Here is a 26400-nt window from a genome sequence, read left to right as displayed (position 1 = left end):
AAATAGCAAATTTTGAATGAACAGGAATCTTTATATGAAATGAACAAAAGTGTTAACATTGCCCCTTAAATTAATTCGTGAAGAAATTTACCAAGAACAACCAATTTATTTTGATTCCTTGTATTACTTAAGGGTCGTGGCTTCGCATCCGGGCTTGGTCCTCTAAGTTTTTTAGAAAGTATGTGCGTAATGTAATTGGAAATTTACCATAAGCTTTTCGGTAAAGGTAAACATTGTGATAAAATCTGCAGGTTCATAACTCGCATAGGACCTGCGTGACGGACAATGGCCTAAACTTCGCCTAGGAGGAAACCCGTGCCCAACAGTGGGAGGCATAAATGAGTTGATGCTGATAACGATGATGGTATTAATCAGACTAAAAATTACTATTCTACATTTTCACAAAAGTACAGTGACGTCAGGGTTAGAATGTCAATTTGTTTAAACCAATCTTTCGAAGACATTGGGGCCCAGTTTGCAAATTGCACTAATGGTATTTTTCTGCATGACAGCATTATCCAAAAGCAAACTGCCTTATGTCATCAAAGTAAGAAAATATGGAATTTTCTAACTAAAGTAAGCCATTATAGGGTTTCTAAACGTAAGAGTTGAGGCGTTTCGCCAACTTAACTAGGCGAAGACCCCATTGCAATTTAACATCTAAAGTGGTACCTAAAAATACTACTTTGCCTAATACTCATTTCTATGATACTGAAAAAGAAGAAAAAGTCTTATAAATAGATGAGTCTGTCTAAGATTAGGTCATGTAAATTTCACACAACTTGTTAATTTCTCATTTAGAAACAAGTTTTCACCGCAAACCGTCTAACTACGTTCGAAATAGCGTTCTTTGCATCGTCTCAAGAATATTGGTGCCATTTAATTTTAAATAACAAGGAAGAAGGCTAGATTAGCCATTTTTTCTCTCCAGTCCCTTCATGTATTCCCTTATTGCACAGTGTTGTAATTTTCCTATGTTTATATATTTATTATAATACTATTTATTACTTATTTTATTTTCCAGAAAAGTACATAACATAAACTTCGTTATTATATTGTTACCTATATAATGTTATTAGTATTTATATGAACAACTTCCATTGGAAGTTATTTTTAGTTGCACCCTCCTTCCAACTAAATTTCTATCCTAAGGTTGCCTGGAAGAAATAGTAGCTACTTAACAATAAGGCCGCCTGTTGTACATTAACTTATTCTGTGATACATACTTTTCTTTTCTGTGTTGTCATTGTAATTATTTAATGTCCAACAGAATATTTCGTTCATTCATTTAATTACTATAGACTAATTAGTATCTGTCACAGACCAATTATTATTGATATCTATGATCAAGAGGGTATAATCTTACATAAGTTGAAACTTTCATTCTAATTTTTCGACACTTTCCGTTGAAAAGAACGGTCAAAACCAACATCCAAAATAAGGCTACATAATTGCAGAAACCAACAATAATGTAAGTCCACATGATCCTTGGAGACGTCGTAAATCTTTCCTAGCTCAAGGCCAAACTACCAAAACAGGTCGAGAACTTTTAGGTAACATTTAGTTTCGCCTATTCCTAAGTCAAGACGTGGTCGTTTCTTGTTTCTTTTACAATGAGATATATTTTTCCTATTTTACTTCAGAATAGTTACGTATTTTGAAATCGCATTTTCATGAAAATGTAGAGAAGAATTTATATTTTAACAATACACAACAAAACAACTTTTATTCATGGGTTTCACATTTGATTTTATCATTAACTCACTTTGTATAGGTATGTACACGAGCATTACCATTTATACAAATGTACTCGGCCGATAAATTATTTTCGTATAAACAAAAGTACCCTTTCGTCTGGCAGATTCGGATCTCAAATCGATTTCCCTATTTGACCTTTCCTGTGTGTATACTTATGTTTGTATTGCATAAGTATGGGCTTTTATTTTCATAAACCCTCTGCATAAACGATGACCAATGAAATATGTATACAATACATGAAACTTTTATTTTAATTATATCGGGACAGGCGTTTATATTTTCTTCAATGGTTTCATTTTCTGACATTCTTTTGCAGGAAATCGTCATTTCTTCACATTGGCTATTTCGAAACTTTCTTTTTGTTTTAAGTTTTCATCTACGAGTATTTATTTGAATAGGCAAAGGTGCCACCGTACAGCCTCTTCATATATAAAGGTGCCTCTTCATATATAATGCGCACTCACATTAAAATAAAATAAAAGTAAAAAAAAATGGCATTTAGTTTGTAGGTCAATGTATTTAGTTGAATATTATGTGAGAGGCTGTTAGTTTCAGATAATTATTATTTTGATATATTATTTATGTGAGAGACTGTTCATGTTTATCATTGACAATGTCGGTCAACGGCAAGCAACAACCGCAGTGGTGAAGAGAGAAATTGAGAAATCTTTTTACCTACTAAATTGAATTCTTGTTCTATTTGTGATTTTTAGTTTCGAATCTTTGTTCGCAGCTTTAAACATCCCGTGGGATGTCCACGTGCCAGACGAATATGTAATATCTGGCAACGCGGCGATACTGCGGTGCATAGTGCCAGTGCACTGCTTGGACAGAATCGACAGCACTGATTGGCTGACGGATGAGGACGTCAGTGTGTTTAATTATTTAGGTAAGATAATGGACGTTTTGAAATATACATAAGTTGGCATTGACTTACAATTATATGGACGTCGGGTCGGCGCTAAAAAGTGTCCGAACTTATAGGGCGTTAAAATCGTATACAGAGCGTCATTCACGCTTTAGTCTTCGTTTGTTCGACTGACAGCGAAGCAAGCAAAATTAGACAGTACTGCGATGACATTACAATTTAAATTGAACGTTTTAGCTTATTCACATTGACTTACAATTATATGGACGTCGGGTCCGCGCTAAAAAGTGTCCGCACTTGTAAGGCGCTAAAATCGTATACAGAGCGCCAAACTCCGCTTTAGTCTTCATTTGTTCGACTGACAGCGCGATACTGCGATGACATTACAATTTAAATTTCGAATAGGTTGACTTGGGACATTTTTTTCGTGGTTTTTGTATTAGACCCGTCGTCCATTTATTTGTAAGTCAATGCTTATTCATATTCCTTTACATGTCACTGCGTTTAAATAGGTTGACTTGGGACATTTTTTTCGTGGTTTTTGTATTACACCCGTCGTCCATATAAATGTAAGTCAATGTAAGTTAGCCTTACTTTCTCAAACTCGTATCTTAAAGCACAAAGTTACTGAAATGCAAAAAATGGATTGTATATACAAATTTTGCAGGCTGATTTTACATCACGTTTCCTTCATATTCACACACTGACTTTTATCTATTCTTAAAGTAATGTATCCAAATTAACACCCTTGTTAAGAAATTTAAAATTAATAGAAAGTTTTGCCATCTCCTGAAACCTTGGTACTTGGTACTTGGTGCAACGGGCTGGTATCCGCAACTCGACGACAAAGCGCCTATCTCCTGAGTGATTGCTCTTTTTAAGATACAAGTTTGAGAAAGTAAGGCATCGATATGAGTTTTCGTGTTATTGGGCATACGTGTGATACTGGACTATTTCACCCTGTTTACTTTTGTCAACTCTGAAATGGACTCAAGTGAGCTCTTTAGCCACGCCTTGTTTGAGTTTGGCAATAAATGTACCCGAATAACTTTTTCTCTGCCATATACCACTAACAAAGTCTCTTAAAATGATCGTCTTTTCCGCATGTTTAGAGCTCATAATGACTTTTGTAAGGATTTGGACATATTCTCCCATAGTCATTATACTGCCTTCGTATTACGGTTTCCATCCTGATCTGCTACGTAGAGATCCCAGGTTCAATTCCCGGGCCGGGAAAAATATTTGTATGGCCTATATTCATTTGTCTCGTGAGTTTGGGTGTAATTTGTGGTTGTGTCTGTACATGGCACCCTCGACACAGGATGTCCCTGTGAGTGTGTGCGTTAAAAAAAATTAATAAGTTGTAAGGCCAAGTAGAATATGTTAAATATTTAAAAATCTTATTTCTTTATATGCACGTGTAACTTGATTTCTTCCTATTGTTTTTTAGTGCAATAGTCTCTTAATTTGTATGTAGGTACATTTATTTACTTCGCAAATCCCGTGCAGTCTTGTACAGTATTTGTCATAGGATACAAATTTACCCCTATTGCTATGCATGTTAACTTTAAATAATTTCACAGTTTGTATTCTGTAAATTTCTGTAGCTATATCATAAATAAATAAAAATAAAATAATGTATGAGAAAGCGGGTTATAGCTTTGATCGATTAAATATGTACCAGTCATGTAGATATTCTCAAATTACATTCACGTGCTAAATTTTTACGCCTAACTCATATGTGTAATGACCGTTATTTATATTTTATATCGATGCGAATTCCACACTTGGCAAATATTAATTTTCTTCAACGACGAAATGTGTTCCCTTTTGGTTAAACGAAAATATCAAAGAAATAACATCGCTCGGGAAGTCTTCCCGCCGCTTTGCCGAAGGGAAATTTCTCACAAAATTTTCTCATCAAAACACTTATCAAGAAGGATACGAAGCAATTACATTTTTCATCACATATCTCATTCGCGAAAAAAATGCACGACCATGTAGCCCAGAGCTCTTCTTCAACATTATTTACTCGCGTATTTTTGTCTTATAAATTGGACAAAAATTGCAAAAAAAGAAAATTGTCCGGCGCGGTCTATTTAAACCTATCGGTCGTGTATCAATTTCAGATATATAATGAATTAGTGAGTTAATCGATTAAAAAAAGATTTTTCCAAACCAGCACAAGAATAGAATTTATTTTTGTATCCTGAAACGCTTTATTTCGCATAAAATTATAGTCTGTCAAAGATCCTTATAAATAAGTCACTATGCTTTATCATACTAGTCTCCAAACTTGAAATGTATTGTGCTTAATTAAGTTTTCAAAGCTACGCTTTATAAGAACGTAAATTATTTACTTCATGCAGTACCAAAACATGACTAAGTTTTGGGAAATACTGCACACCAATTATTACATAAACAAACATAGCATGTAAAGTAATATCGTAATAATAATAATAATGCACACATTCATAGCCCCGCACTAGGGAAACCCTGTGTCTCAGGTGCCATGGACACACACGTAGACAACCACAAATAGCCCACATAAATATTTCTCCCGGCCCGGGAATCGAGTCGGGACCGCTGCGTGGCAGTCCAGCATGGCAACCGTTCGGCCACCGACGCAGTTGAATAAATAAGATAATGCTACACAAAGTTATCATTAATTTAAACAGTTGTATCAAATTATTGACACTTTTATATTTAATTTTGTTGAACCCAATTATATTCCACACAATGACACCAGAACAACGAAATTAACACTGCTCTACCCCAACCCCATGAAACAAACGTAAATTCAAGACCTCCCCATTCAACGCCGACACTTTGTTAACCGCTCAACCATTCGCAGTACAGTCAGTAACACGAATTTACTAATTGACAACCGACGTTTAAAATATCTTTCGTTTGCAGGGTCAAAGTATCAGCGTCTGGATGACGGTTCCCTGTACATAATGACTGTGAGAGCGAACGACGCACACAGCCGGTTTCGATGTCGAGTCAAAGACCGTGTCACCGGCAATGTATATTCTAGCCAATACTTTGGTAAGTTTCATTTCTATTTTATACACGTTGTTTTTTAAATTACACTCCCGGACCCATAATTGGAGCCATCTTGCGTTTTTATTTTTAAAATACTTGAATATAAAAATATTGTTAAGTATTCCCAGGATATGACGTTTAGTAGATATATCAGCTCCCAAATTGTATTAATAGTTTTTGACCAATCAAATATTATTTTTAAGCTTATGGCATTTTATACTGAAAATACAAGGTGGCACAAATTGTGGACCGAAGTATATTTAACGTGTGTTGCAATAAATTATATGATTGAACATCACAATGTTTTTACTACGCAGATATTCATATATTTGTCGTGAAAATACTCCACTACATTGGTGTTATTATTGATACAAAAGGTCGAACAAACACAAAGAAAATTGCCTTCGATCCGGCTGGATTCTAACCACCGGTTGTTTGCCAGACAGAGGCTAACCGCTCTCCCAACTAATCTTACGAATTTCTGTATACGCTTGTTGTCAATCTTTGTTTTTGGGTTTAAGCAAAGATTAACGTTAGTTAGTTAGTTGTTCTTCAAGCCAATGAAATACCTGTTTGCTTAATGATTTAATCAACCAAGTGGGCTTATAAATTAAAGCGCGTTCTTCTCACAGGTCACATAATAGTGACCGAGCCAAAAGGTGGCGTGCGGCCACGCGTGGCGGTGGAGCCGCGAGCACGGCGCGTGCAGGTTGGACAAGATGTAAAGTTACCGTGCGCCGCTCACGCATGGCCCGTACCAACATACAGGTAATACTACTTATAGTAGCAATAGCTGAGCATATTCGTAGCACTGCTATAGGAGGATGTAAGATATTTGGCGCCCTGACTATGGTGCGTGAAAGCCGGGCATGGCGTAAAAGTTCCGTGCACTTACGCGTGGGCTGGGCCTCACGTAATACTGTTGACAGTAGCTAAAGCTAAAGACGGATTTACGTAATAAGAATAAAAATCAAATAAATGAAGAGTGTTAGTCGTCTATTCTTCTTGAAATTTTCTTCCTATCTTCATATTCATAAAAAATCTGTAACCTGTGGCTTATTAATTGGTTACTGGGTCTATATTTCTTCTAAAGACTTCATTAGATAAATGTTAGCATTTAGTAAGATTAAACGCAAATCTCACAGATCCCAATCTGTTTCAAAGTGCATTTTAAAACCCATTTTAACCTGCTATATGACAAGTATACAGCTAAAAGGTTTCACAAGCTCTATACTGAGCAAACAAACGCTAGCACAGAAAGAGCCCGGGGACGCTTTTCAAGCCCCATCGCAGTATAAGTAATCTTAAAAGTGAACTTAGATTGCTATATATTGTAATTAGCTAAGAAGTTTCACAAAATCGAATAGAATACAGATTCCTAGATTATGAATATTTCAAGCAAGTTCTTTTAAGTTTTTTTTAACTTAAATATTTATTAGATTAATTTATAGTAATTCGCGCCAAATGCGGGAAATTTAATAATAATAGCAACTTGAGACGGTTGGATTTCTGTGGCGTGTCGTTTCCAGCACAAATGCAAAAAGCGTTCCTGCCCGATACGGCACGTATTGTTCCTCGGTTCTTGAACCGGAGTCCCTGAACCCGGCCGACTGTGCTATTACTGTTAACTGTGTATTAGTGCTTAAATAAATAAAACTCAAAGATATTCAACAGACACGATCTAGAAAGCTACATCGAAGGTCATAATAGGTTATTTTCATGTCAAACAATGTGTATTAAAAACTGCAGACTAGACTTAGACTCAAAACCTTGCAAACGACACAAATAAATATTTAAAAGGACGTAAAGGGCATTTCAAGACAATACAATACTGAAAAAATGTTATACTAGAAAAGTAATTCATCATCATCATCATCGTTTCAGCCGACACACGTCCAATTCTGAAACGCCAAGGTTTTAAGCTGGCGCTTTGTTAATGGCCGGGTTTAAATCGGATTAAAAGTTATTAACGCCCAAAGTAAAGGGCAAAACCTATTTACAATTAAATGTGTGTTGTAAATTGAGTTTTGTTCAAACTGAATAATATTATTGCAAAACATTCATCGCTTTCTGATGTAGACAATTCGATTTGCCTTTCTATTGAATCGATTCGCTTGAACTCACGTTGAAATAAATCGATACAAAAAATCGTTAGATCGTATGAAGTTGAATCGACTGTCATAAGTGTGCATCCTTTACAGCATTTGCGCATTACCTCCGATTCGTATCAGTTCGGAATCCGAGAAAGACAGCCCGAAATATCACAGGGACCAGTTTATATCTAAGTGCGCCAAAGCGACAACAGTGAGAATTTTTTTTACGGCGAATATCGATATTCGCCATTTCTACCCACGATTTTGGGTAAAAGATCGGTTATAACCAGGGCAGGTTGATTGGATTTTAACCCACTGCCCATCTCGTAACGTGCCCTCCGCGAGGCCTAGAACTCCTAACAAGTTTATAAAAAGTAAGTGTGTACTGTTACGAGTGTGTTTCTACGGCGGCCGAGGCTCTCTGGGTACTCCAACATTACGCGAACGACGTGTAATCGCCATCCAACACTGATCCATTTAAAAAGTTCCACGAATATAAAGCTCATACTCTTATACGCTTACCAAAATTCATATTCGAACGATCGAATGGCGTTTTATGGTGCACTCATGTAGATAACTACGGATTTGGATTTTTATCTAAATTTTACAAGGATTTCATGTTATGCTTTCACAGCACTTGAGATTTTGCTTGGATTTGCTACAGGAACTTCGGATATGGACTATTTCAGAAAACTTGAAAAATGTGTTTTCTTTTTTTTTACTAGGTAAACAACTTGAAACGTTTACACACTACTACTCATTCGTTATACAGATTCGTAAGAAGAATTAGTTGCTCTTGCGAAATTGAACACTGGCTGACTGACTCAGCTTTGACCATGGGAAAAAAAATAAATAGATGCTGACAAGCAATAATGTGTCACCCACATGATCATAGTTTTGCGAAAATGGCACCTAAAGATTATTTGGTTGTTTTTAATAATTTGTTCTAAAATTTATTTCCAAAATGAAAACGTTTGCTGTTGTCGCCTTAGAAACGATGAGTTGTTGTGATTTGTTACTATTATTCTCCAACATCAACAAGCACAACTGCAAAAGTTTTAATGTAATAAGCAAATTTTAAAAGGGGCTACCAAAATTAACGAAAATGTCTTTCAATACCATTTTCGCAAAATTATGATCATGTTGGTTCACACATTATTGCTTATTAGCATCCAATACGGGATTTAGATCCGAAAACAAAAATAGTTTCATTACCTATGTGTATGTAACAATCGCGAGAACCACAGACATATATATCTAGATAGACGCCGCAAGTACAGCAATTTGTATGAAAACCGAGCGTACCACTTTTTACATATGTATCCATCATGACGGGAAACCCCTTCCGCGCTAAATCAATTGATTGAACGGAATACACGTATTCCATTCAATTAATCGATTCAAGTATTCGTTGATTACAAGTAGTCGTGAAATATCAATAGAGTAGAAAAATACCAAAACAAGATAGTTGTCCTTTATTAAAAGTTGTTTTTATAAATTTTGATTACTTAATAATTTAACTTTAATTATTAATCAACTTGAAATATTAAAATTATTCTCCTTGAAATAATATAAACTTATTATATAACTGTCTTTTTGTAATAGAATATCTTATCGATTCATTCGTATCAGTCATATTCGATTCATGCCATATGAACAAAGGATCACAAATATATCGCACCAAGTAAAAGCTGCAATGTATTACAAATCATGAGGCATACACTAGGTTGCATATTTGTTTTCTCGAAATTCATACAAAACCAAAATAATTGTTTTTAAAATAAATTATGCATCTTCTGATTACAAAATCACTTGCCCATGGATGGAAACGTCCCTGTTTACCCGTTTACCCACAGTTATGGTGCTTTTGCAGTTTATAATGGCACAATTATGCATTTTTCGCGTTTTTGACTGGTGTTTATCTACGATAACGGTCGAGCGCGTTCTAAAGTGTAGCAGCGGCAAGTAAGTGAATTTCACTTACTTTAGGCGCGCGAAGTACGTACACTTGCGGCGTCTATCTAGATATACATATGTCTGTGGCGAGAGAATAGATATTTGTTCAAATAATATTTATTTAAAGATATTACACTTAGAAAAAACCTTAAAAAGTTGAGCTAATCACTCCTAAAAATTTTTATCATGCATGTACGCAGAAACTGCATACCTTTTGCGTAAACTTTTTGGTTCACTTCAGTTTTTTCTTCTGTTAGGTACTTTTATTGAAAATGTTCTTGACAGTCGTCGTCATAAATTAATTTACGCGGCATGGTGTACCCTTTTATAACAATATTCCTCTCGTATTGAAAATTCGCCATTTAAGAATCGATACTACCTCACCCCGAATTCAAATTTTTCCCGTACTATTTTTACCGCACGTTTTCACTGCCTTTATTTCAGAATTTATTTTTTATAAACGATGTTAAAGCCATTTGAAAAATGTATATCGTATAGTATACGTCTTCTATTTAGCTCAGTTGATATAAAAAATCATTGGCATATGTAAAGCACCTATTAAATACAGCGGTTTTCTTGTAAAATTTGAAAATAAGGTTTTATCTCGTGAAAATCGTGAAAATTTTTTGGAATCGTGTTTTCACACCATATGGTAATCAGTGTACATCCTCAATTTTTCCACGGTGATTGATTGGACACTTTCACTGTTATCCGGAATTAACCAAAAGCCATTTGGCGTTGAATAGACGCTTAAACTGTTTAATTACGATGAAACTGAAGCTTTGCTTCATCCGATTGCGTGACTCAAGTACCTATTTATTTATTTATTTTTGGAGCTTTGAGTAGAGTAGTATCTCTATATGTATATGTATATATATATCCGTAACTACGCACACGCGCGCACACACACATACACATACACACACATACACAAACACACACATAATACAACACGCACTCATAGTCAAATATCTTTTACGTGCAAAAAAGTTTTTAAATTTAATTTTAATTTAAGTTTGATCTTTTAGGTGTATATAGTTCAATAATGTCAAATGTATTTTTTCACTATTTAAATGTTCTTCCTTTATAAACAATTAATCTTAGTAATACCTTAAGATTGTCATGTGTCATTTCCAAGGGTGAGAGCCTGGTGACTTGTAGTACAGGCGTTAAGCCTTTAACAAGCACCAGCTCCCAAAAATAAGTTATTGCATGTATCTTAAATTACTAAGAACTATATGTACGTATTTTTGTGGAGGAATAAACGTTATTATTATTATTATTTAAATTTACAGACACAAGTGGTTACAATACGTGACTCACACAAACACGCAAAACCTCAATTTCAATATTAATTGGAATGCATTTGTGAGTTAGTCTAAAATAAACAAACGTACGGAAAGGTGTATTTCTATTCTTTAACTAAATACATAAGATTATGAACCTTATTACGAAACCTTACGTACACTAATGTAAGAATGTTAATTTCTTTAAAGTTATCTCGCTGCAACCCAATTTGTAAATTAACTTGACAGCACGCTTCTGCAGAAAAAAAACCATTACAGTCGGTGGCAATTCATTTTATTAAACAAATTTATTATCTACCTTTTTTCATTTAAAAATATTTAATGTATAATTGCAACCTCTTCGGAAATAGCGTTATTCAATAAAAATGGTAAAAAAACTCCAGTTCTCTCAGAACACTACGAGTATTCTACAATTATAGGCATGTTAGTTTATGTATTTTCGATTTATTATTCTTTTGCTCTAAGTTTCATAGAAATGTTTACTTTAAAACAAAGATTTAAGTATGTATGTACATATACCTTACATTGAGTCAAATTTGGGTACACAAAATCTGCCCTATATAATGTATTTTTTACATGAGTCGGAAACTTGTACATCATTGAAGTAAATAAATATCGTTCTACGACTTTTATACATTTAGATAACAATTTTTGTTTACATCCGTAATCGAAACTTTCATTTAGCACGCATGAGCAGCCTGGTAGTTTGTCATCAATATTAAAATGTATACAATTAGTTTATGTGTACATTACTTTTATAATAGTAATAATGATGTGCACAAAACCATTAATAACCTTATTTTTTATGATACTAAGAGAGGGGACGAACAAGTCGTGCGTCTGGTGGTAAGCGACAAACCTGTCCATATCAGTTGTAGTGCCACTCTGAATCTTATATCGCAAAGATCTGAGAGATATTGCCACTAAACCCGTCACCCTGAGACATAAGTTGGCAAGTTCCATGTGCCTGTAATGTCACTAGCACCCTTTACACTTCAAAACCGGAACGCAGTAGTGCTCACATTACTGCTTGACGGCAGAAATAGGTAAGGCGACAATACTTCCCTGGACGAACTGACCCAAAACACTCAAACCAAAACCTATTTAGAAAAGTTTATTTCCCCACTTGGTCCTACCGGTAATCGAATCGACTTACTCACCCAGCGCCCACAGTGCAAACCGTTGAGTCAAGAGGTCGTCCAACCACATTGACTTGAATATGAAAATAAAATTATAAATATCCATAGATCTTATAATAAAAGTTGTTTGTTTAATAAAAATAAAATCAGTAAATGAACAATTTTTATTAAACAATAAATTTGTGTTTACAAAAATAATCCTGTAAGGTCCAGTGTCCAATGAAAACGTAAAATGAAGCAGATACACATAAAAAATGACCAAATGGGCAATGTTATTTAGCGAAACCATTCTGATGCTGTCGAGATTTCCCCGCAATTTCATAATCCCGCCGCGACGTGATCCGCTTTAACTGCCAAGGAGCAATTTACTCCCGCAAAACTCGACAAATTGCATTATACCCTCGTTATATTTACATTTAACCGTTTTAAGATGATCTGTGACAGGAGATTAAAAGTCCATATTGTAGATAGCAAATAGCGTAACCGAACATGTTAAAAGAGTTAAAAATTTATATTTATTAAATAACTTTGTTATAAATGAATAATTTCGATACATTTTACGCGTCTATTATGATCAGATTACAGAATTGAAATAAATATTTCAATTAGCAGTAGTCGTTTAGCAATTTGGGTAGGATGTCGGGACCAAATTCAAATTCAAATTCAAAATAATCTTCATTTCATAGGTAAGCATTATTACACTTGAAATCGTCACAATGATTAAACTCTACCGCTCATTCGTAAGGCAGATTCCCCTGAGAAGAATGAGCAAGAAACTCTAGGGGTTGCTCTTTGTAAATAACATTTACAATATTTATTTTTTTTTATTTGAAACATCAGAGATCGAGACTACCTCCATGCGCTAAACGGGTTACTACCACGGATTTTTGTCATCCAAGTACGCAGAAGTTGTATAATAACCTTTAGTATAAAGTTTTTGTTTCACTATAGTTTTAAACCTCGTGAAAGGCAAATTTTGTATATCAACCGGAATCTTGTTATAGAAGCGTATTCATTGCCCCTTAAATGATTTTTTGACTTTGTGAACACGACTATCAAGAAAAGCTAGTTTATTTCTGTTCCTCGTATTAATGTTATGTCTGTCACTATTTTTCATAAAGAAATTACTATTCCTTTTAACATAAATTACATTTTCATAAATGTTGTGAGGCTAGTGTAAAAATGTTAATTTCCTTAAACTTATCTCTCAAAGATACTTTTGGGGCCCAGATTGTAAATTGCCCTAACTGCTCGTTTCTGCAGTACAAAGACTCTATTGATATCGGCGGCATTACCCCAAAGCAAAATGCCGTATGTCATTAGATTGTGAAAGTAGCTGAAGTAAACCAATCTAGCGGTTTCGACGTGTGAAAGTTTCCTTATTTTTTTATATATTTTTCATTTTATTACAATACATGCGAATAATTCAATAAAACACTTGGAAAAACATTTGTTTTGACATTTGATGTACTTCCCTTTGACAACCGTATCATGTACCTCATGTACTGCGAAATGGACACGGTTGGCATTTGAGATAACGTTACGTATTTTCGATTCTCATGTTTGACACAGACAAGTGTAATGCTATTTCTTTTGGCTTAAGACGGTACGCAATAGTTAAACAAAGACAATAACATGTTTATGTTTTCAACGTCGAAGTGCATCATATACATGTAACGTCTGATTTATATATGTCAACATAACATGTCCTTTAGTTTCCATAGTCTAAGAGGCGTATTCCAGAACTCTACTCAATGCTCAAGTCAAGACTTGAGTATGATTTCAACCACTGGAAATACGACCCTATTGGCAAGGACTTCAGTATGATTTCTAGTGCTTTAAATCATACTCAAGTCCAGATTTGAACATTGAGTAGAGTTCTGGAATACGACCTAAGATTAGTCCACATATCTTCGCGTCACGATGACAAGTGTCAAATTTGGCCTCTTATTTGGTGACGACTATAAATAATTGATTTAATTTATTGTCAATAGTTACGTGCAGTAAATTTATAGGTGTATAATTTTTACGATACAACTCGGCATTTGATTTTCGAAATTCGATTTTTTTTTTAAATTAAACCTCATACGATCGTCACTTACAGGATCGCTGTCCAGCATAACTTCTACCTCCGGCAAATTCGAATTGACGATATATTAAGTAAACATTTTTATTTTCATTTTATTAAAACTTTTTAATCAGCTACCCCTTGCAATACTAGTTATAAATCTAAAAACTTATAGATGCGACTCGCATTTTATTATATTTTTTCGATAATGAACTGAAATTTACTCTCAATATTGTAATCTGTCAAAACGGCCATCGTAGCGTGCCGGTACTGTAGTAGTTAGACATTTACATTGGGCTTGTAAAAAATCTGCACTAGGGCGGAAATGCCCCTTTCCGCACGCTGCGCCACTATAGAAAGAAGAGTGTATTAAATAATAGTTTTCCGCAGCAGAGCGGAAAATTAAATACTTTCTCGTACATAAATTTACGGAAATATAGCATTTTCCATACGCTTCACTACATAGAAATTAAATTTTGTGTTTTTAAACCGATTAAAAAAAAGGAGGTTCTCAATTTAACTGTATTTTTTGTGTATATTACGCGATTACTCCGGATTAATTTGTGAATCGATTTTATTGAAAAGAGGGTCTTCTGGGAATGGAATCTCGGTATTGATACTATTTAAATTTGAAGAAAATATTACACCTCTAGGGTGGTAAACTGAACGTGGTGGATTCATCACCTGAATCCGCTTTCGCGCACTTTCTTTCAATAAAATTTGACATTAGATGTAATTCCAATAAAAAGCCAAAAAGCAAACTTATGAGGTCAGTTTCTTTAAAAGAGTTATAATTATTAATGCAAAGATCGAACACTCAGAAAAACTTGCTTCTATCCGGCCGGATTCGAACCAGCGTCTGCTCGAAAAATGTGACGATTCCAAGTGTAATTTACTTACCTATGAAATGAAGACATATTTGAATTTGAAATGAAATGTAATGCACATCGTGCCATGAAATTTAATGAGACTGATTAGTGGGACTGATTTAAATAGAATTCATAATGTTATCATTTCAAGTTGTCGCGAAAGCTGATGCTTAAAAATTGGTTTAAGTTATTTCGTAGGTTTGATTACGCAGATGAGTTTACAAGGGCGTTTATAAATTTTTCTCAAACTGCTCGGAAATGTTTGCATTACTTTCAAAAAACGAACACGGAAAGTCTGTCATTTATGTGCCGTGCGACTTCTTCCCGGTCAAGACCTGTAAAGTAAGTATAAAAATCCATTACTGTCGTCTTCTGTAAACTTTTAAATCTACCCACTAATAATGAACCACGTAAACAGGCAAAAGAAAAACTAAAACTGCCCAGTGTTCATAATTGCGAGAACCAAAAATAACTACCTGTACAGCTTACTTAAAAAAAAAAAAAAACAATAACAACGCACACACTCAACATAGCCCCGCACTAGGGAAACCCTGAATCGCGGGTGCACACACATAGACAACCACAATTTATACCCAAACTCACGAAAGAAATAGATGTAGGTAATACAAATATTTCTCCCGACCCGGGAATCGTACCTGGGAACTCTGCGTGGCAGTTCGGCATGGTAACCGTTCGGCCACAGAGCAGTAAAAAAAAATTGCGGTATCATTTAAACTAATATGTTTTGGTATTCTTTTGGAAAAAGAATAACAATTTCTTTTAGCAATTTTCCTAACACGTTAAATGTTACTTTTAATACATATTTTTTTCTATTATACATCTTCATCTCTTTAGTCTTTTATAATTTCCTCACATTGTTTGAGAAAAATACTGTATATGCCTCGACGGGAACGGAGATCACTTGACTCGTAGTAATATACAAAGCCTCGCTGGCGGTCGTCCTTGTAACTCGTACTCGTCCAGCAATCCCTTACTCCCGGCCTCTGCAATAATGTACTATTTCTCAAATATGCTCGGAAATGTTTTCATTGCTTTCAAAAAAGAACTCAGAAAGTTTGCTATTTATGGAGCGTGCAACTCTTTGCCGGTCTACGCCGGCAAATAAATATGAAATTCCATTACTGTCCGCTGCTCATAACTTTTAAATATATCTACTATCAAAGAGATTAAACAGACGAAAGACAAACTGTCATACATCCAACTTCTCACTAGCATGAATGTCCACAATTGCGAGAATTTAAAAAATGTATTAATCAATTATATATTAATAAAATTATTTATTTTGAAGATTTTGTGTTTAATTATGATGCATGATAATGTATGAAGAGGCTGTTTAGTAGAATCTTTGCCTTCCCAAGTAAAGGTGTGAGTGTGAAAAAAAAGGGCGCGAATATACCTGCGCCATTTAAGTATTTTTTAAGGCGGTATATATTTGAAGGTTTTTTTTTTGTTATTTCTATTATTTTGTATTATTTAAATTTTGTATTTTGAAAATATTTATTCCACTCCTCCGTGACTATCTCTGAAACATATTTTTCATACTCTTCGACAGCCTCTTCAGGTGATGAAAATCGTTGAGGGCGTGACTGGTTCTTAATTTTTGGAAATAAATAAAAGTCACAAGGTGCCAGGTCGGGACTGTACGCGAGATGGCTCATAAGGTCAACGGTGTTCACCTTCAAAATTCATTTGTCTGTCTGGCCGTGTGATACGGCGTTTACGGTTATTTTATGGAGTTTGTCAATAACTTCCGGCAAACAAACGGTCGTGTGTCAATCACTATTGACGGTACAACGATTCTCTAAAGCAACAGTAGCCACGTGTCCAGTTTTATTAAAAAAAGAAGCAATCATCGGCTTAGAAGCACTTTACACGCGCGGCACTTCTATCCAAAGTCCTCGAACACATTGTCAACAAGCAGTTAATGTCCTTTCTTTCTTGCAATAAGTTGCTTTCCCCGTATCAGTCAGGTTTTCGTTCTCGCCATAGCACTGTGACTGCGCTGTTGAAGGTAACAGATGATATTCGCCTCGCAATGAACAATCGTCTTCTCACTTTGCTTATACTTCTGGACTTCAGCAGTGCCTTCAACTCTGTTGACCATGATGTATTGCTTGCTTCTCTTCACTCTTTCAATGTTTCTCCTTCGGCTTTAGCGTGGCGATTCCTATCTCAGAGATCGCTTGCAGTGTGTTCGCTCGTGTGAGTTAGCTGCGGGTGGCCCTCAGGATGGTGTTCTTTCCCATCTCCTCTTCTCTATTTTCACTAACTCTGTCAATTCTGTGTTGTCCTCAAACTTCCATCTCTATGCTGACGATTTGCAGCTCTACTGTAGTTTTAAAACTTTCAATGTCGTTGCAGCCGTTGAAGCGGTTAACGCTGATTTAAGAAACATTGCTCATTGGGCTGAGTCTTTCAGCGTGTTGGTTAATCCCAAAAGGTCGCAGGTCATGATTGTGGGAAGTGAGCACATACGTGGCACTTTGGACATTGATTATGTCCCAATCATACAGTATAACTCGACGCCTATTGCTTCTACTGTTACTAATCTGAGTCTGCTTGTGAAGTCAGTCGAAAAACCCATTTTTCCTTGCACTCGCTTAAGCGCCTCTAAAACTTTATGCCTTTAAAAACCAAGATCATTTAGCTCAATCTCTTATATTATCGTTCTTAGACTATGCAGATTCCTGCTATTTAGATGCTACCGAGGAACTGCTAAATAAGCTTGAACGGTTGCAAAATCTATGTATAAGGTTCATCTTTGGCCTTCGTAAATATGATCGAATCTCACACTATCGCAGTCAACTCAAGTGGCTTCCCATTCGTCTCTGCAGGAATTTGCATATCGTTTCTCTTCTTTACAATATTCTACATAATCCTTTGTCACCCAAGTATCTGAAAGAACGTTTCAGCTTTCTCAGGTCCCAGGATAAGCCTTGTCGCTCTCTCGTTAGGTTCCAATTATCTTTTCCATCATTCAATTCTCGTTTTTATTCTCAATCCTTTACTGTTCATGCGGTCAGACTTTGGAACGCACTTCCCATTACTTATGGGCTGTGGCCTGAAATAAATGGTTTATTATTATTATATTTATTATTATTATTATTATTACTGTACATGCCAGTAAATTCTTAGCTATCTTTAAAATGAGAGTCAAGTAGCACTATTTATCCTCTGTTCCATCCATTTTATAGATATTATAATATGAAATATGTATTTACCTAAGTATTTATACAGTCCGTAGTAATTTAATATTTTTGCTGTTCTTTTTTTATTATTATTTTATAACATAATTTAATTTTGTTTTGTTGTGCACGTAAACCCGTTATCGTAATTATTGTGTCCTGTATTTTGATCTGCAGAAAGAAATTTCTTATAAAAATAAGCAGTACCTTTTGTTTGTATTTTCCGTTTTACCAAATGTGATTTGCGTTTTCCTGTGCAATAAAAAATTAAATAAATAAATAATAAATAAGAAATTCTAAAATTAACTTTAACACCTATAAATACTTTTTTATTATTAAATGATCAGCGTAATTATATAGATAGACGATACTTTTGAAATATTGAAGTATAGTTTAATAATTAGAACCATGTTTTTTAAAAAAAATATTATTTACAAAACACATACCCCCGATAATAAAGTAACAAAAGTTAAAAAGTAACGTTTTTGGAAAATGATAACATAAACAAAATAAAATACGTAGGAAATAAAGCTAATATATCATTTATCACATATCAGATACAATTTTTACATCTTCATGTTTGTTATTTCTTTTATGTAAGTTACACTGTTAAAACCTGACCATCTAAATCATAGATTCCGAAACTTTTTGGCTCACCGCCCACTTAGGCAAGATAAACAAATCTCAACGCCTACCACCACAAAAAATAATTGAAAACACGTACTTTTTATATTAACTTAACACAAAAAAACACAAAGATGAAAATATGTACATGTATAGTGTAGTTTATATAGATAACTAAGTTATTTTTTTTAAAGGCAGTAGCACTCCCCAAACAGCATCAAGGTCCCCTAATTGCTTCCGAGGCCCCACCTCCCCCTAGGATTCTTCAGCGCCCAGTGGGGGAAACTATGATTTAAATTATTCATCTGAATCAACCACTCATTACCCAATGTTAATCAAACTCAAACCCGATATTATTAATTACAAAAAGGAGATTTACTTATATATTTATATGTCAGTGTCAGTTAGTGTCATACTTTCAGTAGCTCTAGTTTGCTACACCATTTTAAACACGTCCCTCACACACACTTTTTGCTATTTTGTATCTACAAATACTTCGCTTTGCTAACCCTTTTCCACCGGAGCTGTGCTAAGCCAGGCTAGGAAAATGAAGCAATCCTATTGGTGGATTTTTTCCTCGCACACTGCTTCGCTATGGCGCACATCTCTGATGGAAAGGCAGCCTTATTACGTCCAAATGCATCACTAAATGTCGATTGATTAATTGTTCTTATACACTTTAAAAATGGAATTCGGGTGCTGAGCAGGAGTGAGCAACACCAAAAAAAAATACTTAGGTCGTCCAGGCAAGTCCTGCCATTTTACCTATTTCTGCCGCTAATATGAGCAATACAGTATTCCAGTGTTGAAGGACAAGGGTGCTGGTGAAATTACAGGCACCTGGGATTAGTCAACTTATTATTTTTTTTTTTATAGGAATCACGTCTATTTGCCAAGTTAGATTGACGTCCGTTAACGGAAAATGGGTGTAATTCACCCGACCACGGAGGCAGTTGCTCTAAATCAATAATATAAGAATCTGTTATTGCCCGTAAAGCGGGTAACTGACTTTTGCGAACTTTTCTCTTCATATAACAACAAATACATATGATTAAGGTATGTAAGCACATCTGCGCCATAGCAACTTCTTTATGAGGAACCGCAGCCCGCAAGTTGCCTATGTTTAATCAAATAACAAAACCTAACGCAACCAGACACAAGGCAAACTTTCATTGCTTGTGTACGTTGTTTTTCTTTTTTACACCTACAAGTTTTAAGTGGTTTCACATGGGTTAACACTGGGAACAACAGTTCGCAAATACATACACCGTATGTGCTTAGATTTAGGCCCTACTACCTAAAGTTAGAATACAAAACATAAACATTTGCTTTTGTAGACTTTACTCCGTGTTATTTCTGTTAATGCTTTTGAACAACCTAAACCAACTGTTATGTGGTAACCAACGATATCTATGTACTTAGTAGACTGAAGTATCAGTACTACTATACTATCTGGTCCACTTTACAGTAATCTATACCGTTTTTTTATTTTCTTTGTGTAGTCACAAAGATATTTCCTACTTTTACATCCCAAAATTTATCAGCGCACACCAATATTAAATTAATATAATTCAATATAACATAATTCAAAATGTATGTGACAACATAAGGTTCAACTTAAACTAGCGCAGAGTAGAAGCGTCGCGTCGCGTACTGTTTTTCAACACCGCCTGGCGACGCGCGTCGATGCGCCAGTGTGTTTTGAGCCTACAGTAGTGAGGCGTCCATATAACTTGATTTTCACCGGCTTGCCTAAAATTTTCCACGTATTATCAAATTTTGTGCTAAATTTTATGTTTAAAATAAGTTAACCGAGAAACTCAGATAAACTCAGAGGAGCGAGTCCAAATTCCAATCCACATTAATAAATATCCACACCACTTATATACTACACAATTATGTCACAAATCACAAAGTTCTCAGTCAAGAAAGCAAAAAAAATACCATAAGAGTTTACCTTCCTGACCAGCATTTCGCCGCTGTGAAAGAATCACTGAACCAAATCTTAAATGCCCCATAAAGTTTCATATCCCATAGTTGGCGGAATCTCTTTAAGATGCAAATGTCTGAATTTCAGCTCTTTTCAAAACTATTTCTGAAAAGGAACATTGGAGATTACACAGCACACCGCGATCGTTTCATTTCCGCGGCATTTCCACGTTACTTAACTGTTTGCTGAGCTTTTGCACTAGCAAAACGTAAATTTGAAAAATGAAAAATTATTGAAATGTGAAAATTGTACAATTCGTGGAAACACATATCACACTGTTAACCGACGTGTATCAACTTAAATATTTCTTCAGAATCGATGAAAAACGAATTACTCACTTCCAGCGAAATATTATTAAAATTTATGTATAGGTTAAAGTTTATTTATTACAAACATCTAAACAATTTCTTACTTGTCAAATAAAAGGAACAACTTAATATTTTTTAGAAACTTGTTTATTAAGACTGTTTTATGCAGAACTAGTTCGCGAAAACTTTGTCTCATTTTAAGTTAAATAAATTTATTTTAATTGTTTCTTACAATATTTTAACGATGGTTTTATTGACGTGCAGAGAATCAAATTTTATGTTCAGAAATAGTATGATCGTGAAGTTCACATATTTTGACTTACAACACTATTGTAATAGCAGTGTGATATGTTCCTTATCAATTTCATGACAGCCAGTCATTGAAAGCTATATATTAAAAACAAACGTTTTGTTCCATGCGTATTCAGGAATATTAATTATTTATGTAACATGTTTACCAGAGGATTTTTTATTATCTGACACTTCTGCGTGCGCCTGGTGGTAAACGACACGCCTGTCCATAATAGTTATAATGCCACTCAGAGCTATAAAACAAAATAAATTTAAATTACTAAGATTTGAGGGGCACCGCCACCGCGCCTGTCACCTTGGGACATAAGTTGACAAGTCGCATGCGCCTGTAATTTCACCAGCCTTACCTTTAAACCAAAAGAACGCTGTAATGCTCACATTACTGCTTGGTGGCAGGTGAGGTGGCAAACTTCCCTGGACGAACTCTCACAAGGAGAGACTGCTATTGAAAAGAATAGATATGTTGTACGCGCCAAAGTGACACTAATTTTGTCGTGCCATCATTGTACTTACTCTTAATGTGAGTTACCACAACGAACACCAATTATACAGAAAATTGAAGTAAATATTCATATAGATGATATTTCTTCCAGTAGTTAATATGGTAATTAATGTGAAACTTATTTAAATAAAACCGTAATAAGAAAATAGCGCTCATTAACTAAGTTTTACGGCAAAAAGAATGGCCGCTCAATTTCTCCACTACTCGAAGCTAATGGCACAATAAATACGAGCATTGGATTCGCCGGCAATGACTTTAATTATTTTTATTCGCCGTGCAGCGGTGCATTTGCAATTCCGAAAGCTATATTTGCTTAGGATCAATACTGTCTTCTGTGTATAGAGAATTGAATCCATGACATGGCAAAAAAAGAACGACTACAGAAATCAAGCCACAGCCATTGCCTTGCTTGGTAGAAACTAACAATTTGGCACTAGATGAGACATTAACGTGCAATAGTATAGATCACTCTCTCCTTCTTGTCGCCTTGGTCGTTTCTACGCTGTCTAGAACAAAACGACTCGCGTACGCATTCTGTGTCATCCTGTAATTGGCTGTTGTCTAATTATTTCCTCCTATTCCTCTATTATTGCATCTCGTTTTAATAATAATAATAACGAACACACTAATAGCCACGCACTAGGGAAAACCTGTATGGACACTAAGTGTGTGTCCATACAGGTTTTTCCAACCTCAAATCACGGCCACACTCACGAAACAAACCAATGTATGCCATACAAATATTTCTCCCGGCCTAGGAATCGAACCTGGGACCTCTGCGTGGCAGACCCTAGTAACTGTTCGGTCACGGAGGCAATTAGTTTTACTTTATGTATGTATATAATTTTATATAGGTAATATATATTGCGTGCGCAAACATCGCGTTCAAGCAAGAAGAAGAAGAAGAAGCAAGTAGTTGCTTCATTTCAAAAAACTAACTGAAATTAACAAACACAACTAAAATGAAAACTATCTTTTATCAAAATACATGTATATACTCGCGATACATACGCGCGTATACCTTATGTATGTATATAATTTGATATAATATATATTATTTTAGGTATCCATTATAGATTCTCGCCTCTTCGTGGCCTAATTATTAATATTTGAATTTTTATATTGGAGATACAGTATTATTTTAATTTATTATATAATATGTGGGTGCTGATAAGCAATACATATATAATAAATACATAATACACAAAAATAATACAATACATAACATGATCATAGTTTTGCGAAAATGGCCCCAATAAGATTTTTCGTTGTCTTTGATAGTTTGTTCTAAAATTTACTTATAAAATGAAAATTGTTTCTGTTGTGCTTGTTGTTGTTGGGGAATTATACTAATAAATCAGAACAATTCAACATTCCTGGTGTAACAACAGCAAAAGTTTTCATTTTACAAGTAAATTTTAGACCAAACTATCAAAAACAACGAAAAAATATTTAGGTGCCATTTTCGCAAAACTATGATCATGTTGGTTGGCGATACGTTATTGTTTATCAGCGTCCATATAATATTTTTTATTGTAACTTAAGCTTTTTCTAAGACTAACCATGATCTTTGAGGAATCTGCAAATTAACATAGTTTCGCCCTAGTTTACGACTCGATCGCCATGGAGGAAAATAATCTGTTAAAATATTTGGATCGAAATCTTATATTTGCTTTTTTGAACAAACCAATGTGTCGTGCACGGCTAACTGGCCATTGGAAAAACAAATATATTCGATTTAGATACGAAAATATAGCTTAATTTCCAATAAGTAGCAATCGCGATAACCCAAGGACCCGATACGTAATAAATAATCTGTATTGATCCTTACTAGTACCCGATATGTTCTGACACTTTTTAGCTAGAGCGAACTCACACTAAGTTCACACTCCTCCTCACGGAATTTACTAGTGCGAATCATATCTAGATCTCTGTTTTGAATCGTACGTCAGTAGGAGGAACGCCTGGTCCTGGCAGCGAAATTTGGCATTTTGAGAGTCTGGCATTTTGCTAATATCTGGCATTCTGCGAATCTGGCAGCAGCGTGAAAACGTCGTATCATATCATAGAAATACCTTAGTAGTACTATGTGATATACATTTTTCAAATTTCGTTTGTAAAAAATAAATTCTGATGTAAAGCCAGTGTCCCTGCCTCTTGACCTAAGCAAAATGAACCGTATTAGTACGGGAGAAATTTTAATTCGAGCTGAGGTAGTATCGACTCTTAACGCCGGGTTTAAATCTGACTAAAACCCATTAACGCCCGAACTCGAGAATACAACCAAATATTTGTGTTATTAGAAAATCTTAATTGCTTGCTTACATATTTTGCCTTTGTACTAAATGATTCGCTTGGAAATTTATTGATATGAATCGATACAAAAAATAATTAGATCGTATACACAGTACAGGGTACTGAGGGCACATTATTGGACACGAATTTCATCATCCGGGTTGCCGCCGCGGGGCGACCACATGCATCTACTGTCATGGTAAAATACGCTCTATTTTATCTAGTTTTTACGTTTTAACTTAAATGGGATCGATGTTGATTGATAAATGTTATTATACTATTAAGGAAATATCTTTATGACAACTTTCAATTACTTAATTGAATTGCATTCCTTGTTTTAACATTTTTAACTTGAATCTGTCATGAGTCGTATTTTTTTGGGAGTATATTTTGACAATTTAGTGAATAATAATGTTTTAATTTTAATATTCCTATGTCGCTTGTTGGCAAAATGTGCTAAACTTTTTATCTACTAACTTCTAATTTAATTATACCGTATTTACAAAAAATTTTTTTATTATACCAGTGAGTGTAAGTGTAAGTGATGGGACGAACAAGTCATGCGTCTGGTGGTTAGCTACACGCCTGTCTATAGCAGTTGCAGCGCTTTAAATCGCAAAGATCTGAGGGGCATTGCCACTGCGCCTGTCATCCTGAGACATAAGTTGGCAAGTCCTATGTGCCTGTAATTTCATCAGCAAGCCACCTTACACTTCAAAACCGGAACGCAGCAATGCTCACATCACCGCTTGGCAGCAGAAATAAGTAAGATGGCAGTACCTGGCTGGCCGAACTCTTTTACAAGGAGCTCTACTGCTACAGACATTCCATAACAATATTCTATTCTAAGCTATTCATCTTACCGAAGCATTATACCGCCTACTCTCCTTTACACATTGCGCTGTTATAACAAGGCAACTATCGTACCAATTAAGTAAACAGACGGTTGTACGAAAACTTTACTACGTGTGAATAAGTAACAGGTCCTATCTCCTTTACAATGTAAATATTTATTATCTGCGTATCTACATAATGTGTATGTATATGCGTGAGTGTGTTTTGTATCTTTTTAAGCTCTAAGTATTTAATGTTAAGGTCTAATTGTTCAATCCGAAGAAAAATCTTAAATAAGAATAAAGAAGTGGTAAACGTAAGTCAAGTGACAAAAGCAAAAAGGGCTCACAAGAAATGCCCATGAGGGCAATAAAGCTTAACGCGACCAACACAGATTTAATGTTTTCTGTTGACACCGTTGGTTTGTGTTTCTAAAGATTTAACTACATTCCACTCGGATTCACACAGTGCCTGATAGTGATGATAACCTTTAAACATGGACCTTAACGTGCGAACGATGGTGCCTTGTCGTTTATATTCCGGCTGATTTTCAAAATTTGCGTACTTTGATGATGAACATCCACTATACCCCTGGAGTTTCTTGCTCATTCTTCTCAGGGGAATCTGCCTTACGAATGAGCGGTAGAGTTTAATATTGTGACGATTTCAAGTGTAATAATGCTTACCTATGAAATAAAGATTATTTTGAATTTGAACTTGAATTTGAATTTGAATATAATAAATAATCGCACCCGCGACACAGGGTTTCCCTAGTGCGGGGCTATGTTGAGTGTGTGCGTTATTATTATTATTATTATATAATGACCCATTTTGCTCTTGCTGATTGTTCCGATCTATATTTGAAATAACATAGTAAATGATGAACGTATATAAATGTTTATTTACAAAGAACAACTCCTAGATTTTTTTTTAGAATTTAATTGACTTTTGCCTTGACATAATGTCCGGTCAGAAAATCCATTAGATCCAACTATTTATTTTATGTGGACAAATGGGCAACAAAACTAAGATATCATAGTAGAAGAATTTTTTTTTAAAGAGATTAACATTCTTACACTAACGTCACAGTACATTTATGAAAATGTTATTTATAATAGGGGTTAAAGTATGAAATTGCCGATTTGTACTGAAAATCTAAATTGTTTATTTTTTAAATTATTAACAAATTTATTTAATCAAAATAGTTGCCATTATTATCTATACAT

At 34.9% G+C, this 26400-nt stretch overlaps 1 protein-coding gene across 5 annotated transcripts in view; it reads left to right on the top strand.

Annotated features, from left to right (window-relative positions):
- LOC113231159 (Down syndrome cell adhesion molecule-like protein Dscam2) overlaps nucleotides 1–26400 on the top strand; it is a 134151-nt gene that overhangs the window by 21147 nt on the left and 86604 nt on the right. For all 5 annotated transcript variants that reach the window (XM_026465360.1, XM_026465359.1, XM_026465358.1 and 2 more), the window contains exons 3-5: nucleotides 2492–2647; nucleotides 5543–5674; nucleotides 6304–6439. In XM_026465360.1, coding sequence (XP_026321145.1) covers nucleotides 2492–2647; nucleotides 5543–5674; nucleotides 6304–6439 — 424 coding nt within the window. The remainder of the gene's footprint in view (nucleotides 1–2491; nucleotides 2648–5542; nucleotides 5675–6303; nucleotides 6440–26400) is intronic.

Source organism: Hyposmocoma kahamanoa, unplaced genomic scaffold, assembly GCF_003589595.1.
Source record: "Hyposmocoma kahamanoa isolate Upper Pololo Valley unplaced genomic scaffold, ASM358959v1 64, whole genome shotgun sequence".
Classification (NCBI taxonomy): domain Eukaryota; kingdom Metazoa; phylum Arthropoda; class Insecta; order Lepidoptera; family Cosmopterigidae; genus Hyposmocoma; species Hyposmocoma kahamanoa.
This window is presented reverse-complemented; position numbering and strand designations above follow the sequence as displayed.